Source organism: Vigna umbellata, unplaced genomic scaffold (genome assembly GCF_029865625.1).
Source record: "Vigna umbellata cultivar VRB3 unplaced genomic scaffold, Vumbellata_1.0 scaffold_815, whole genome shotgun sequence".
Taxonomy (NCBI): Eukaryota; Viridiplantae; Streptophyta; class Magnoliopsida; order Fabales; family Fabaceae; genus Vigna; species Vigna umbellata.
The window spans coordinates 14,618-29,741 of NW_028274580.1; the positions used below are offsets into that span (position 1 = coordinate 14,618).

The 15,124-nt window shown below is 40.6% G+C and overlaps 2 protein-coding genes across 2 annotated transcripts; both read left to right on the plus strand.

The window, feature by feature from the left end:
- The first annotated feature begins 1,634 nt into the window (after positions 1 to 1,634).
- LOC148190531 (uncharacterized) lies at positions 1,635 to 4,721 on the plus strand. The gene is made up of 3 exons (XM_088102834.1): positions 1,635 to 3,769; positions 3,833 to 4,474; positions 4,559 to 4,721. The coding sequence occupies exons 1-3, from the start codon at positions 1,635 to 1,637 to the stop codon at positions 4,719 to 4,721; spliced, it is 2,940 nt and encodes a 979-aa protein (XP_087958960.1).
- Positions 4,722 to 5,717: 996 nt separating this feature from the next.
- On the plus strand, positions 5,718 to 6,248 carry LOC148190532 (uncharacterized). The gene has a single exon (XM_088102835.1). The coding sequence runs from the start codon at positions 5,718 to 5,720 to the stop codon at positions 6,246 to 6,248; it is 531 nt and encodes a 176-aa protein (XP_087958961.1).
- The last annotated feature ends 8,876 nt before the right edge of the window (positions 6,249 to 15,124 follow it).

Here is a 15,124-nt window from a genome sequence, read left to right on the forward strand (position 1 = left end):
TGAGTGGCGCGGGATTGTTAAGTCCGGAAGGTGGGAATTTTCTTACTTCTTTGATTTGCTTTTATTTTGCTTAAAAATAGGAAATTGGGGAGATTGAGAGTTGTTGGTGTTTGTTTTAAAAAAAAAAAAAAGACCTTGTATGTCCCGCCTTGGACTTGGTGTTGGAAATATTTTCTTTTATTTGGATGTGGTGGAAAGTTAAGGGCAGAGGGGAGTAATTCATGATAAATCATTGTAAAGTAGAAAGAGAAAAGGGCTTATAGGCTTTGTTGGTACGTTTTTGTATTAAAGAATGGTGGGTCCCGCAAGATTTTATGAAGGAAAATTAATATTAAATAAAGATAAGGTGGCCTTTATTAAGAAGTTCATGTGCAGGCTAGAAATAGAAAAGAAAGGTTTGTTTTTCTTTTAATGGTTTTCGTGCAGGGATTTATGTACCTATATTATTATATTATATTAATAAAGTATAAATTTACTTATAGGTTTAATAAAATGGAATGTACTGTCACATTGCCTTTAATAGTTTTTATTATATTTTAGTTGTAATATAAATGTTTTTTTAAGAGAAAATACTAAATGAAGTATGTGGGTTGTGGTATAAAATAAAAGTTGCAGTGTGATTACTCGGGTATGTCGGTGAGTATTAGTGAGTTACTTGGTTTGAGAAATATGACTGGAGTGTATGTTTCTATGAAGAGGTTGGTTAATTGTGGCTGTATAAGTATGTGATTATTGAGTAACGGAAACATGTTTCAAAGTACTAAATCTCTCGGTGAGATCCTTAGTGTAGAATGATTGCATGGTAGCTCAGTCTTGGGGGTTTTCCTGACGCTCCAATGGTCTTTCATTCTCAAGTAGAGAGGATTGATCCATGTGGTGAGGAGTAGCAGGAGGTCCTAGTCTTGGAGGCTTCCAGTATGCTCCAGGGCGCGGAACGGATTAACCTCGTGAGTGTGGTAGGGTGGAACCCATTGGCAACGGCTTTGCAAAGCAGTAGAGGCCACCACGAGTGCATAACCCGCCATAGCTCGGCAATCATTCTGGTTCGGACGAGTCGGTCTATAAAACAATGAGTCTTGTGAAGTCAATGTATCATGTTTGAGTGACTTTTACATGTCGTGTGTGATTGAATAACATGAATTTTATATCTAGCTCACCCTTGCTTGTTTGTATTGCTTGTGTATGTTTCTTCTTGCGATGATCATCCACTTGGATGGGAGCAGATGGCGAGGAGGTTCCTTTGGAGACAGCTTTGGAAGTTGAGGACAATGCTGCTGCCTAGTCTCCTAGGATGTTATTGGTTGATCTTGTAGTATGAAATATTATTTCCCTTTTAGCTTACATTTTAGATATCTTTAGGGTTTAAGCTTGTATTCTGAAGTACTTTGAGGATGACTGTAATTCTATTTACTCTCAACTGCTTTCCTATATTATGCATGTGAACGTCTTTATTATATATGCTTTCTATATAATTGGGATGTCACATTTATGGTATCAGAGCAGTTTCTGTCTTTAGAAAATCCTGTAGGGTATGTGTGTGCCTTGCTTATGCTTGTGTACTCTGTGAAATGTCTAAATCGTTGTCCTTATTTATTTGAGATGGGCTGATTTTTCCTCCTCTGTGTGAACAGAAGATGGCACCTAGGCATCCTCCTCCTCCTCCTCCTCCCCCACAGGCCGATCCATCTAACTCTAATCAGATGTTAAATGCGGTGCTTCAGGCGTTGCAACAACAGAATGCTGCATTGGTTCAGCAGAACACCGTAGCTTTACAAAATCTGGAAGCCGCGAGGGTAGCTGCAGAGAATGCAAGAGTGTCATCTGAGAACACTCAAAGGCAACTTATGGAAGTGCTGACTAGTGGTAGGGCCACTCCAGGTGCTTCTTCCTCTGCTACTCCTGTCCAAGAGTGGAGTCTGGAGAGCTTTCTCCAACATCATCCGGCACGATTCACTGGAAAATGCAGCCCTGACGAAGCTGATCACTGGTTTAGGGACATGGAAAGGATCTATGAGGCCAAGGGGTGTCCTGATGAGAAGAAGCTGGCCTACACCCAATATCTATTGACAGGGGAAGCTGGCCACTGGTGGAGCAGCATGAAGATGATATTAGAGAGGAGTGAGACTCCTATTACTTGGGATCTGTTTAGGGTCAAGTTCTACACCGAGTACTTCCCTGACAGTGTCAGATTTGCCAAAGAAGTGGAATTCCTGGAGCTGGTACAGGGCAACAAAACAGTATCAGAATATGCTGATCGTTTCAAACATCTGCTCCGCTTCAACACTATGGCGGTAGATGAAGAGTGGCAATGCAGGAAATTTGAGAACGGCTTGAGAGGTGATATCAAGCTACTTGTGAAAGGGTTACGCATCAGAGAGTTTCCTGCTCTGGTGGAGATGGCTCGTGACATGGAGAAGACCAAGAAGGAATCTGAGGGGCCTCAGAGACAGCAGAGCCAACCACTGAGGGTTGGTGGACCCGTGATGTCCAGGGGAGGCTCTAATTCTAGGAGTACCCCTTTCTCTAGACCCACTTCCTCCGGGTCCAGGGGGTCTTCCTCTCAGTCATCGGGGCAGTCCAGCTTTGCCAGCCCCGTGAGATGTTTTCGGTGTGGTGGACCACACCTCCAGATTGCTTGCCCTCAGCTAGAAGGGTATAGAAGGTGTAATATCTGCAAGCGAGAGGGGCACTATGCCAGAGACTGTCCTACTGCGAGGAGGGCAGGACCCCAGCCACGCCAGGCTGGCAGATCTATTCAGAGGGGTGGGCACAGACCACAGGCAGCAGGGAGGGTCTATGCGTTGACCGGAGCTGAGGCAGCCAGCGCAGGTAATCTCATAGTTAGCAGTTGCTTGTTATTTGGAGCTTTGTGTGTTACCTTGTTTGATTCGGGGGCGACACACTCTTTCGTGTCTAAGGCTTGTGTGGAGAGGCTCGGTCTAGTTGTCAGAGAGCTTCCGTGTGATCTGGTGGTGTCTACACCAGCAGCGGGGTTAGTCAGGACATCTAATGTGTGCTCTAGATGTCCTATTGAGGTAGAGGGGCGCAGGTTCAGAGTGAACCTTATTTGCTTACCTCTGCAAGGGCTAGAGGTAATTCTGGGAATGGATTGGTTAGCCGTCAATCATATTCTCTTAGATTGCGGTGGGAAAAAGCTAATATTTCCCGAAAAAGATGAAGACCTGTCGTTATCACTCGGTGTATTGAGGCAAGACATTTTTGAGGGTGCCAGTTGCTTCCTAATCATGTTTCATATGGACGGGACTTTCGATTTAAACTCTTCGGCGCATGGGAACCAGAGTGTAGACCTTCTAGTTGTGAATGACTTCATGGATGTCTTTCCTGAAGAAGTTCCTGGCTTACCTCCTCCGCGGGAAGTGGAGTTCTCTATTGATCTGGTCTCAGGAGCAGGGCCAGTATCTATAGCTCCTTATCGGATGGCTCCGGCCGAGTTGGCTGAGTTGAAGAAACAGATTGAAGAGCTGTTAGAGAAACAATTTATCAGGCCGAGTGCTTCGCTGTGGGGTGCGCCAGTGTTGCTGGTAAAGAAGAAGGATGGTAGCTCAAGATTGTGCGTTGACTATCGGCAGCTGAATAAGTTGACGATCAAGAATAAGTACCCGTTGCCGAGAATATATGACTTGATGGATCAACTATACGGAGCTACGGTATTCTCCAAGATTGATTTGAGGTCGGGTTACCATCAGATTTTAGTGAAAGCCGATGATGTACAGAAGACAGCTTTCAGGTCCAGATATGGCCACTACGAGTACGTAGTTATGCCTTTTGGTGTGACTAATGCTCCAGCCATTTTCATGGATTACATGAACAGGATCTTCAGACCGTTCTTAGACAAGTTCGTGGTGGTATTTATAGATGACATACTTGTCTATTCTAAGACTCGGGAAGAACATGAAGATCACCTTAGAACAGTGCTTGGGGTATTGAGAGAAAGGAAGCTTTATGCCAAACTGTCCAAGTGTGAGTTCTGGATGACAGAGGTTCAATTTCTGGGGCATGTCATTTCGGCTAGTGGAATCGCTGTAGATCCAGCTAAGGTACAAGTTGTACTTCAGTGGGAAAGGCCCAAGACTGTTACTGAGGTAAGGAGTTTTGTGGGTTTGGCGGGCTACTATCGCCGCTTTATCGAAAACTTTGCCAGAATAGTAGCGCCGTTGACGCAATTGACCCGAAAAGATAAACCTTTTGTGTGGACTGACAAGTGTGAAGTTAACTTTGAAGAACTAAAGCAAAAGTTGACTAGTGCTCCAGTATTGGTGATTCCTGACACAGGCAAACCTTTTGAGGTTTTCTGCGATGCCTCTTATCAAGGATTAGGATGTGTGCTGATGCAAGAGAAGAGAGTGGTTGCGTATGCCTCAAGACAACTCAAAGTGCATGAGAAAAATTATCCCACTCATGACTTAGAGCTCGCTGCGGTGGTCTTCGCTTTGAAGATTTGGAGACACTACTTGTATGGAGCACAATTTCGAGTTTACAGTGATCACAAGAGTTTAAAATACCTCTTTGATCAGAAAGAGCTAAATATGAGGCAAAGGAGATGGATGGAGTTCCTTAAGGATTATGACTTTGATCTCTTATACCATCCTGGGAAAGCTAATGTAGTAGCTGACGCTTTGAGCAGAAAGACGGTGCACATGGCTTCGTTAATGATTAGAGAGTTGGAGTTAGTGGAAGAGCTTAGAGATTTGAGATTATAGGTTGAATTAGAGCCTGACGTCATCAGATGCAGTAGATTGGTAGTATCCAGTAGTATGATGGAGCGTATTAAAGAGGGTCAGTTATCTGATGCCGAGCTTCAGAAGGCAGTGGCTTTAATTGGCACCGATAAAGGAAAGGACTTCAACACAGGGACGGATGGTCTCTTGAGGTTCAGAGGTCGGACGTGTGTCCCTAATGATGGGGAATTAAAGAGATTAATACTAGAAGAAGGACACCAAAGTCGTTTTAGCATGCATCCAGGCATGACTAAAATGTACCAAGACCTTAAGGAGTCTTTTTGGTGGTCCGGTATGAAGAGAGATGTAGCTCAGTTTGTTGCCTCTTGTTTAACGTGTCAGAAAGCTAAGATAAAGCATCAGAGACCTGGGGGTCTGCTGCAGCAACTTGAGGTACCTGAATGGAAATGGGATAGCATCGCTATGGACTTTGTTACCCATTTGCCACACACTGTTCGAAGACACGATGCAATATGGGTAATAGTGGACCGATTGACCAAGAGTGCCCACTTCTTGGCTATCGACTTGAGAATGTCTATGGCGAAGCTAGCACAATTGTATGTTAAGGAGATAGTGATGTTACATGGGGTGCCTTCGAGTATTATATCAGATAGAGACCCGAGGTTCACATCCAGGTTTTGGCAAACCCTTCAGAGTGAGATGGGAAGCAGATTACAGATGAGCTCAGCTTACCATCCCCAGACAGATGGTCAGTCAGAAAGGACGATCCAGTCCTTAGAAGATTTATTGAGAACATGTATACTGGATCATCTGGGAGTCTGGGATGAGGTGTTACCATTGGTAGAGTTCACTTATAACAACAGTTATCAGGCTAGTATCGGTATGGCTCCGTTTGAAGCCTTGTATGGGAGGCGTTGTAGGACACCCTTGTGTTGGTTTCAGGAGGGAGAGTGCGTGTTAACAGGGCCAGAGATAGTTCAGCAGACTACAGAGAAGGTGAAGCTTATATAGGAGAGGATGCAGGCATCTCAGAATAGGCAGAAGTCCTATGCTGATCGGAGGCGCAGGCCGTTGGAGTTTGCAGTTGGGGATCATGTGTTCCTCCGAGTGACTCCTACTACTGGTGTAGGAAGAGCCATTCGTGCTAGGAAACTATCTCCTAGGTATCTTGGTCCTTACCAGATTTTACGGCGCATAGGACCGGTAGCTTATGAGATAGCCATGCCACCCCGGCTGGCTAACCTCCATCCAGTCTTTCACGTCTCACAGCTTAGAAAATATGTATCAAATTCGTCTCATGTACTAGAAGTTGAAGATGTTAGTGTCAGAGAAGATCTATCCATGGAGGTACAACCAGTCAGAATTGAGGGGAGCCAGAACAAGTGGCTTAGAGGCAGAACCGTCAGTTTGGTCAAAGTCATCTGGGATGATAGAACGGGTGACTATACCTGGGAGCTTGAGGAAGAGATGCGCAAGTCATATCCTCAACTATTCATTGGTAAGTCTAATTTTCGAGGTCGAAAATTTTTGATGTTTGGGAGAATGTAAGGTCCTGAAAATTTTATGGGCTAGGGGGCCCTATTCTCTGAGGCAGCCAGGCCCAAAGGGCCAAAGGCACCATGACCTTAGGAGGGGTTTCCTCTTTTTCCCAACTCTGAACCTATTTCCAGTTTCCCTTTCTCTCTCTAAAACTCAGTTCCACTTTTCTTCTCCTTGCTCTGACTTCTCTCTACCTTTCCACCACTTTCCACCGTTCAAATTTCAAATAGGTGGTATTCTTTCGCTCACAGAGTTGAGGGCTTCCATTCTATCCGATTAGAATTTCATTTGGACGAGTAAGTCAAATTCTCCACTCTTCTTGATATTAGGGCATGCAACTTTACTGGTTGCATGGAGCTCATTTTGATTCTCTGTCTGTTCTAGCTCTAAGAGCTGTTTTCCATCACCAATTAGGTGGTTGTAGGTCACTGTTGGGATTTTCGCTGTGAAGGCATTGTTAGGGCACTATAGTTGGCTGTACTGTTGATTTCCAGGTAAGGGGAGCTAGTTATTTTTGTTTGAAATTAATTTATGAGATATATGCATGTTGAATCTTGAATTGGTGTGTTGATTTAAACTGTTATGTACCTGTTGAGTATAAATTGGCTTGTGTTATGATGCTGAAAATTGTGCATGTAAAAATGTATTGGTTGTAAGTTGTTATGATGGATTTGATTGATGAAATATAGATGGGTTTAGTGAAGATAAGAGGAATGGAGTTTTCTGCATATTTATTATATAAGTATGGGTACTGTAAGAACTTTTTGTTTGAGAAATATAAAAAGGAAGAAAAGAGTTTCGTGAGTATGAAAGTGGTGTGTAGCATTGTGACAAAGAAGGAGATTCTGGCTTCTTTTAGTTGGGTATTGCCTTGGTTATAAGACTTGGTAATTTGGCTTTTTAAGTTCTGAAGCATCTTGTGAGTGGCGCGGGATTGTTAAGTCCAGAAGGTGGGAATTTTCTTACTTCTTTGATTTGCTTTTATTTTGCTTAAAAATAGGAAATTGGGGAGATTGAGAGTTGTTGGTGTTTGTTTTAAAAAAAAAAAAAGACCTTGTATGTCCCGCCTTGGACTTGGTGTTGGAAATATTTTCTTTTATTTGGATGTGGTGGAAAGTTAAGGGCAGAGGGGAGTAATTCATGATAAATCATTGTAAAGTAGAAAGAGAAAAGGGCTTATAGGCTTTGTTGGTACGTTTTTGTATTAAAGAATGGTGGGTCCCGCAAGATTTTATGAAGGAAAATTAATATTAAATAAAGATAAGGTGGCCTTTATTAAGAAGTTCATGTGCAGGCTAGAAATAGAAAAGAAAGGTTTGTTTTTCTTTTAATGGTTTTCGTGCAGGGATTTATGTACCTATATTATTATATTATAGGTTTAATAGCCAATTTAGTCCTTATTTTGGTTGAAAAATCTCAATTTAGTCCCTCGTTATAAAAGTGTTTTGAATTAGTCCTAACTTTTAAAATAGTGGGTCAGATTGGTCCCTTTCGTTAAATATAAGGTAACGAAATTAATGGATGATGATGTGACACAACTTAAAGCTAACGAGGGACCAATCTAACACATCAGCTTTAAGCTGTGTCACATCATCATCCATTAATTTCGTTAACTTATATTTAACGAAAGGGACCAATCTGACCCACTATTTTAAAAGTTAGGACTAATATAAAACACTTTTATAACGAGGGACTAAATTGAGATTTTTCAACCAAAGTGGGGATTAAATTGGCTATTAAACCTATATTATATTAATAAAGTATAAATTTACTTATAGGTTTAATAAAATGGAATGTACTGTCACATTGCCTTTAATAGTTTTTATTATATTTTAGTTGTAATATAAATGTTTTTTTAAGAGAAAATACTAAATGAAGTATGTGGGTTGTGGTATAAAATAAAAGTTGCAGTGTGATTACTCGGGTATGTCGGTGAGTATTAGTGAGTTACTTGGTTTGAGAAATATGACTGGAGTGTATGTTTCTATGAAAGAGGTTGGTTAATTGTGGCTGTATAAGTATGTGATTATTGAGTAACGGAAACATGTTTCAAAGTACTAAATCTCTCGGTGAGATCCTTAGTGTAGAATGATTGCATGGTAGCTCAGTCTTGGGGGTTTTCCTGACGCTCCAATGGTCTTTCATTCTCAAGTAGAGAGGATTGATCCATGTGGTGAGGAGTAGCAGGAGGTCCTAGTCTTGGAGGCTTCCAGTATGCTCCAGGGCGCGGAACGGATTAACCTCGTGAGTGTGGTAGGGTGGAACCCATTGGCAACGGCTTTGCAAAGCAGTAGAGGCCACCACGAGTGCATAACCCGCCATAGCTCGGCAATCATTCTGGTCCGGACGAGTCGGTCTATAAAACAATGAGTCTTGTGAAGTCAATGTATCATGTTTGAGTGACTTTTACATGTCGTGTGTGATTGAATAACATGATTTTTATATCTAGCTCACCCTTGCTTGTTTGTATTGCTTGTGTATGTTTCTTCTTGAGATGATCATCCACTTGGATGGGAGCAGATGGCGAGGAGGTTCCTTTGGAGACAGCTTTGGAAGTTGAGGACAATGCTGCTGCCTAGTCTCCTAGGATGTTATTGGTTGATCTTGTAGTATGAAATATTATTTCCCTTTTAGCTTACATTTTAGATATCTTTAGGGTTTAAGCTTATATTCTGAAGTACTTTGAGGATGACTATAATTCTATTTACTCTCAACTGCTTTCCTATATTATGCATGTGAACGTCTTTATTATATATGCTTTCTATATAATTGGGATGTCACACAAGGCATCATGGGTTTGTAATTGTAGAACTCTTTTTTGTTGTATAGGATCTCCTCTTTCACTGTTGAGCTCATTGTCACTAGTAGCCATATTGTCAATGATTTCTGTAGCTTCCTCTGGAGTTTTCCATTTGATATTTCCTCCTACTGAGGCGTCAAGCATCATCTTGGTTTGTGAACAAAGACCTCCAAGGTAGGTTAGGACTACTTGCACATCATCAAAGCCATGTGTGGGTGTCTTTCTTAATAAGCTTTTATATCTGTCCCATGCATGCCCCAGTGATTCCTCCATGCCTTGTCTGAATGCTGAAATCTCTTGCTTCCCTTTATTAACTTTTGATTGTGGAAAGTATTTATTTAGGAATTTGGTCACCACTGCTTCCCACTCTGTAAAACTTTCTTCTGGAAAAGAATTTAACCAAAGCTTAGCATTGCCTCCTAGTGAGAATGGAAACAAGCTAAGTTTGATTGCTTCATCCGGCACCCCATTTATTTTCACCGTGTTGTAAATCTTATTAAAAGTTGTGAGGTGCTCATATGGGCTTTCGTGAGACAACCCATTAAATTGATTACTCTTCACCAGTTGAATTAATGTTGGCTTAACCTCCATGTTGACTGCATTGACCCTTGGTCTTGCTATGCTGTTAAAGTGTTGAGGTCCAGCTATATTTGTGTAATCTGCAAGAGTTCTTCTGGCATTATTATTCTCCATATTTTTTGTGTTATGGTTAGAACCTTGTGGTGATGGTTGTAACAGAGTTTCTGGAGGAGGAAAAAGTTCTCTAGATGTACGGATTCTTTTTCCTCCGTCTACTCTCGTCTAAACCTTCAAGAAGAGGTTCTGCAGTTTTCTTGCTTCTAGTTCGGATTGCTTCCTGCATACACAAGAAAACAAAACCCTAGAAAAATTGGTTAGCACAAAAAGATATAAAAGAAGATATAAGATAAGAGATAAGAAGATAAAAACAGAAAACAGAAAAATAAAAATAAAAACAGAAAATAAAATAAAATAGAATAAAAACAGAAAAAATAAAAACAGAAATTCAAAATTCAAAATTCAAAAACAAGTCAAAGATAATCAATAATCACACAAATGAACTAGTTAAACCACGAGTCCCCGACAACGGCGCCAAAAACTTGATGACAAATTTATGAACACCGAAAAACGGCGCCACAAACTTGTTTAACAATCGGCAAGTGTGACCGAATCGTATCAAGTAATAAAACAAGGTAAGACCAAGTATCATTTTCCCAAAGGACTCACGGCCTAGTTTAGCTATGTGATTTGTTGATTATTTAAGACTTAAGAACAAATTGATTATAGGTTTTAATGCAAAAGACAATAACTAAACATGTATGCATGAATTTGATCAATGGTAAAGAATAAAACAAACACTTCAATGAATTATATGAATGAGTATGTTGTTGGGGTTATCAATTTTATCTTATCCACTCTCATATATTTTCAGGAATTCATCATTCTTATCATCAATGCTAATGCCACTCTCTAAATTACCTTGCAAGAAGGCCTATCCCTAATTACGAGTTCATACAATTCCTAGCATTCCTAGTAATTAGTTCTTAAAGTTCAGGAGCTTAAAGGCAACCAATATGCTATTGGGAGAAATTCCCCGGATCTAGACTTCCCCGTACGTTCCCGTATCGACAAAATCAATAATCATGGCAATGAATGAGTTAAACAAAGCAAGCAATAAGCAAAGAGGAAAAACCCTAGCTAAAGATGAAAGAAAGCATATATCTTAATATAAGACATTAAATCAAATTCCATATATGAGAGTTTCACAAGACTACATTGATTCCCCAACAACAATACAAGGTTTAGTTCACCATATTCATGGTGAAACTAGATGAACAATAATGAAAGAATGAAAGATAGAACCCTAGAAAGAGGAGGAGGTAGCCACGAGTGCATAAGCCTGAGCATCCAAGAGGGGTGGAAAAAAGAGTGTTTGCTTCGTCTCTGCCAAAGATCCAAACCCTAGGACGTCCTAAAGCTTATATACTATTCTAAAATTACAGAAAATTAGGCCCAAGCACAAAAATAGTGCCGCTCAGCGGTAAGTGCGTGAGTTGTTTTCTTCCCCTCAGCAGCCAAATCACCCCTCAACGGATCCAACGTGACTGCTTAAGTGTCGCTCAGTGGTAAACTGCCGCTGAACGGCAGTTGCAGCTTCTCCTTTTGCACTTTTTGATGTCTTTTCTGATTCCATCTCTATCCTTCTTCACTTCTTTCACCAAATTCACCTTAAAACCTGCACAAAAACACTGAAATCAAGCATAAACCTGTCCAGCTCTCTTATTTCTAAAAATATGACCAAAGGCATGATTTCAAGCTAGTTTCTAAGTGTTAAAGGTTGCTTTTAGTATCAATTTTAAGCATGAAAATAATAGTTTTTCAACTGTTATCACTTTGACCGAACGATATGTTGAGAACCTGCAATGAATGGCCGAGCACGGGAATGGTTTTGTAGTAACCGAACGGTCTCAACAATAGTCTTGACCGAACGACCTTGTAAAGACTACACTGCACACCAGCCTGCAGACCATTGTTGACCGAACGGTCAGATGAGATGACCAGAGAACTCAGCAGCAGTAGTATTGGAAGCACATTCTGGGACTTCAAAAGGGTGTCCACGTCGAACTTTAGGGCTTTGGGCCCAATTTTTAGGTCATTTTTGTAGGATAGCCCATTAGAAGGGCAATTTTGTCTTTTGGGGTCTATATACCCCAAAATCACCTTCACTTTACCCAAGTCTCCCAGCCACCACTACGTACCTGTTCTTACGGAGCTTCTTCTTCCTCCTCCCCCTTTGGGGAGGTTTAGGTTTTGGCTTCATTCCATTTCCATGTATTAAACTCCTTTTACATTGCAATTTAAGAGTTGAAATCGTTCCTGCATTTACTGTTCACTTTCTTTCTCGTCTCTAATGGTTGCATTTTTACTGTTCATCATCATCTTCGTTACTGTTCTACATTTTTGGTTTCGCGTTTTTACTGTTCACTTCGTTATCCGTTTTTGGATTTGAGTTTTGTGTTTGAGTTTGTTTGGTGCATTTTAATTCATGCAAGTTCGTTTCTGCTAAAGTTTTTACTGTTCCAGCGTTTTGTTTCTGCAACCTCATTCTGTTGCTTTTCGATTCTACACGTTCATTGTTCTACTTTTACTACGCACCGTTCTATTTTTATTGATACCTTTCGGTCTCTAACATGTGACACTGTTAGAGACCGTTCGGCTTGTCTCCATCTGTTTCCTATTTAGTTTTCCATTGCTTGTTGTCCTCATACCATTTGGTCACCTAACACCGTTCAACCTTCCGTGTATTGTTTATTTACCGTTCAGTTTTTCTCATGTGTACTAGTTGCATTTGCTTGTTGTAGTTTACCGTTCGGTCTCGAACTTCATTGTTAGAGACCGTTCGACATTTTCCTTGTTCTGATTTATATTATCGTTGCTCTCTCAGTGACGTTCGGCTTGTGCTTGTTTGGTTCTTCAATTCCTTGTGCGTTTACTTTTACAGTTCGGTCTCTACTGTGGAACCGACCGTTCGATCTCCTTGTCAAGACGTTCGGCCTTGTTAATAAGACCGTTCGGCTCTGTGAAGAACACCGTTCGGCTTTACTGTTTTGCACATTTATTTTAATACTTACGATTCTGTTTAGTTATGTTTAATTTCCAGTTTAAATTAGTTTAATTTTCCTTGCAAACACACTTTCAAACCCCCCCCCCCACTGCGTGTTTGACCTAAGTCTCAAACCACATTTGGCCCTTGAGAGACAACCTAGGAGTCACTTCCTAGCACTATACTGCATTCTTTTAATGTACATCAAATTTGATGGGCCGCGACAGCCGCATCAGCGTGTTTTGTGTTCCTGGAGGGTACTTTCAGAGAAAGAGGAATGGTGTTGTTGTGAATATCAGGAGAGGTGATCTAACTCCTTTAGAAAAGTTCTGGATGGCATTCTCTCATGCCAACATCCAACCTTATTCGCATGTCTCTGATATTACTATTAGCAGGGCTCTTCTTTTGTACTGTGTGATGAGAGGGATAAGCATTAACATTTGCCAGGTCATAGCCAATAAGATACATGTGTGTGCAAATACTACGAACAACAAGGCACCTTGGGGACATCCTTCTCTGATCAAACACCTTTGTGAGCTAGTTGGAGTGAATATTTCTACACCGCCGTTTGAAAGGCCTAGGAAGGCGATTGATAAGGCCTACTATAGGTCGTATTGTGGCGGAGATGAGGCAGCTTAGCCAGTACCACCACGTCATCCTCACAGAGGAAGAGGACCACCACAGGCACTTGCACAGCCTCATAATGCAGAGCCGTTTCAGATGAGAGATATGTATATGTCTCTTATAGATGCTAGGATGCAGTCCATCCACAAAGGGCAGGTGGCCGTAGCAGAGATGATCATTGGGATGTATGATACACCCCAAGGACATCGGTGGACCATGGATGAGTTTAATAATGTGGTGGCATGGCTAGAGGATCAAGCACAGGCCAGTGGTGATGGACGAGCGCCCGAGAAGAGGTCGATTGAAGTTGAGCGAACACGAACCGACCTCTTCTCGGGCGCTCGTCCATCAAGTGGTATCAGAGCTTAGGTCGTCCACGCACCAAGAGCTAAGCTATTCCTCCATCTTTGCACTCCATTTCTGCATTCTGTTGTGCTTTCTGTTTCAGTTTTCCAGTTTCTGTTTTGAGTATTTTTGTTGCTTCTGTTTTACTTTTTCCAGTCATTCAATTTTAGTTTCCTTTGTGTGCTTATATTGTCCTTTCATTTTAATCGGTGAAACCTTCTTGTTTGAGTCATTATTTTTGAGTCTATTTGTGTGTGCCAACTTTTCTTTGAGTCTTTTCCTCATTTTTAATCGGTCCATTTGTTCATTTGAGTCATTTTCATTGATGAATCATATTCTGTCATGTTTATAGTTATGTTTAATTGCTTAAAATGTCATAAATTATGTGTTCAAAGTTGTATTTGATTTTTCCTGAGATTCTGGATTATATGATCAGTGGCTGTACACCATATGAGCTATGATACAGTCATTGTGAGCTCGGGTGCATGCAAAAGTGACCTTAATCTCAGATTTAAGATTTGTTGATGTGTATTTTGATTTGCGTTTATAGTCATGGCCAATATATATTATTTCGATGATAAAAGGCTTGAATGAGTTCGTATCAGGTGCACACCACTTAAGCCATGAATTGCTGAAGCAAATAGCTTGGTGGCATCTTGTGAAAACTCCAACAGTATCAAAGTTGCAGTTGACCGATCTGCATTATCTTGTTTGAGTCTAGTTTTTTTTGTTTTAAAATTTGTTCTGGCATATAGATCTTTCTGGAAATCTTGCATTAACTTCCTAGTGTCTTGTTTGAATTTTAATTGTTGTCTTTGAGTTTAGTTAGCTGATCAAAAGCTATTTGATTTCATTGAGTCAAAATTTGAGTGGTTAAGTTGCTTACATTGATTAATTTGGGGGCTGACTAAGTCAAATTTTGGGATAGTGTGTTTCTACATCTATTTGCTTTATAAACAAGTTTGTTTTAGTTGTTTGAAACTGATGATGCAAAGAAACCACGAGTTATAGCTGCCCTAAGCATTTTCCCTCTTTAAACCACCAAATTTTTGGCATTTTTCATTCACAAGTTGCTAGTTGGTTGCCTTTTCTGAAATCTGTGATTGGTGCATGTGAAATTGAGTTGTCATTGCAGCAAAAGCTTTGTCATTCTGTTTACATGTAAAACAATTCAAAAGAAACATTTATATAGTTCTAAAAAGCTGACAGACAAGTGCAATTAACTTTTCTGAAATCTGATGCACTAGAAAATTGTTGTTCTCTAGTAGCATTTCATCAAACAGTTTCACTCAATTGCTTTAAGTTTAAAATTTTGATGATATTGCAACTTGTTTCTGTTTCTTGTTTTATGAATCTGTTCTAGATCCTTTGGTAGGTTCAGTTTTTGTGCCTTCTTCTTAAATAGCTTTGTTTCTTGTTTGTCACTTGTTGGCTGTCTTAGTTTTGTCTACATTACATGTAAAATCTGTTCAGCTGTTCTAATTTGATCTTTAA

What these genes read in the sequence shown, in the direction of transcription:
- LOC148190531 (XM_088102834.1), top strand. Translation starts at nt 1,635, where the DNA reads ATGGCACCTAGGCATCCTCCTCCTCCTCCTCCTCCCCCACAGGCCGAT. An exon ending in TCCAGATATGGCCACTACGA is followed by an intron (nt 3,770 to 3,832) that starts GTACGTAGTTAT and finishes TTACATGAACAG; the next exon opens with GATCTTCAGACCGTTCTTAG. An exon ending in AAGATTTGGAGACACTACTT is followed by an intron (nt 4,475 to 4,558) that starts GTATGGAGCACA and finishes TATGAGGCAAAG; the next exon opens with GAGATGGATGGAGTTCCTTA.
- LOC148190532 (XM_088102835.1), top strand. Translation starts at nt 5,718, where the DNA reads ATGCAGGCATCTCAGAATAGGCAGAAGTCCTATGCTGATCGGAGGCGC.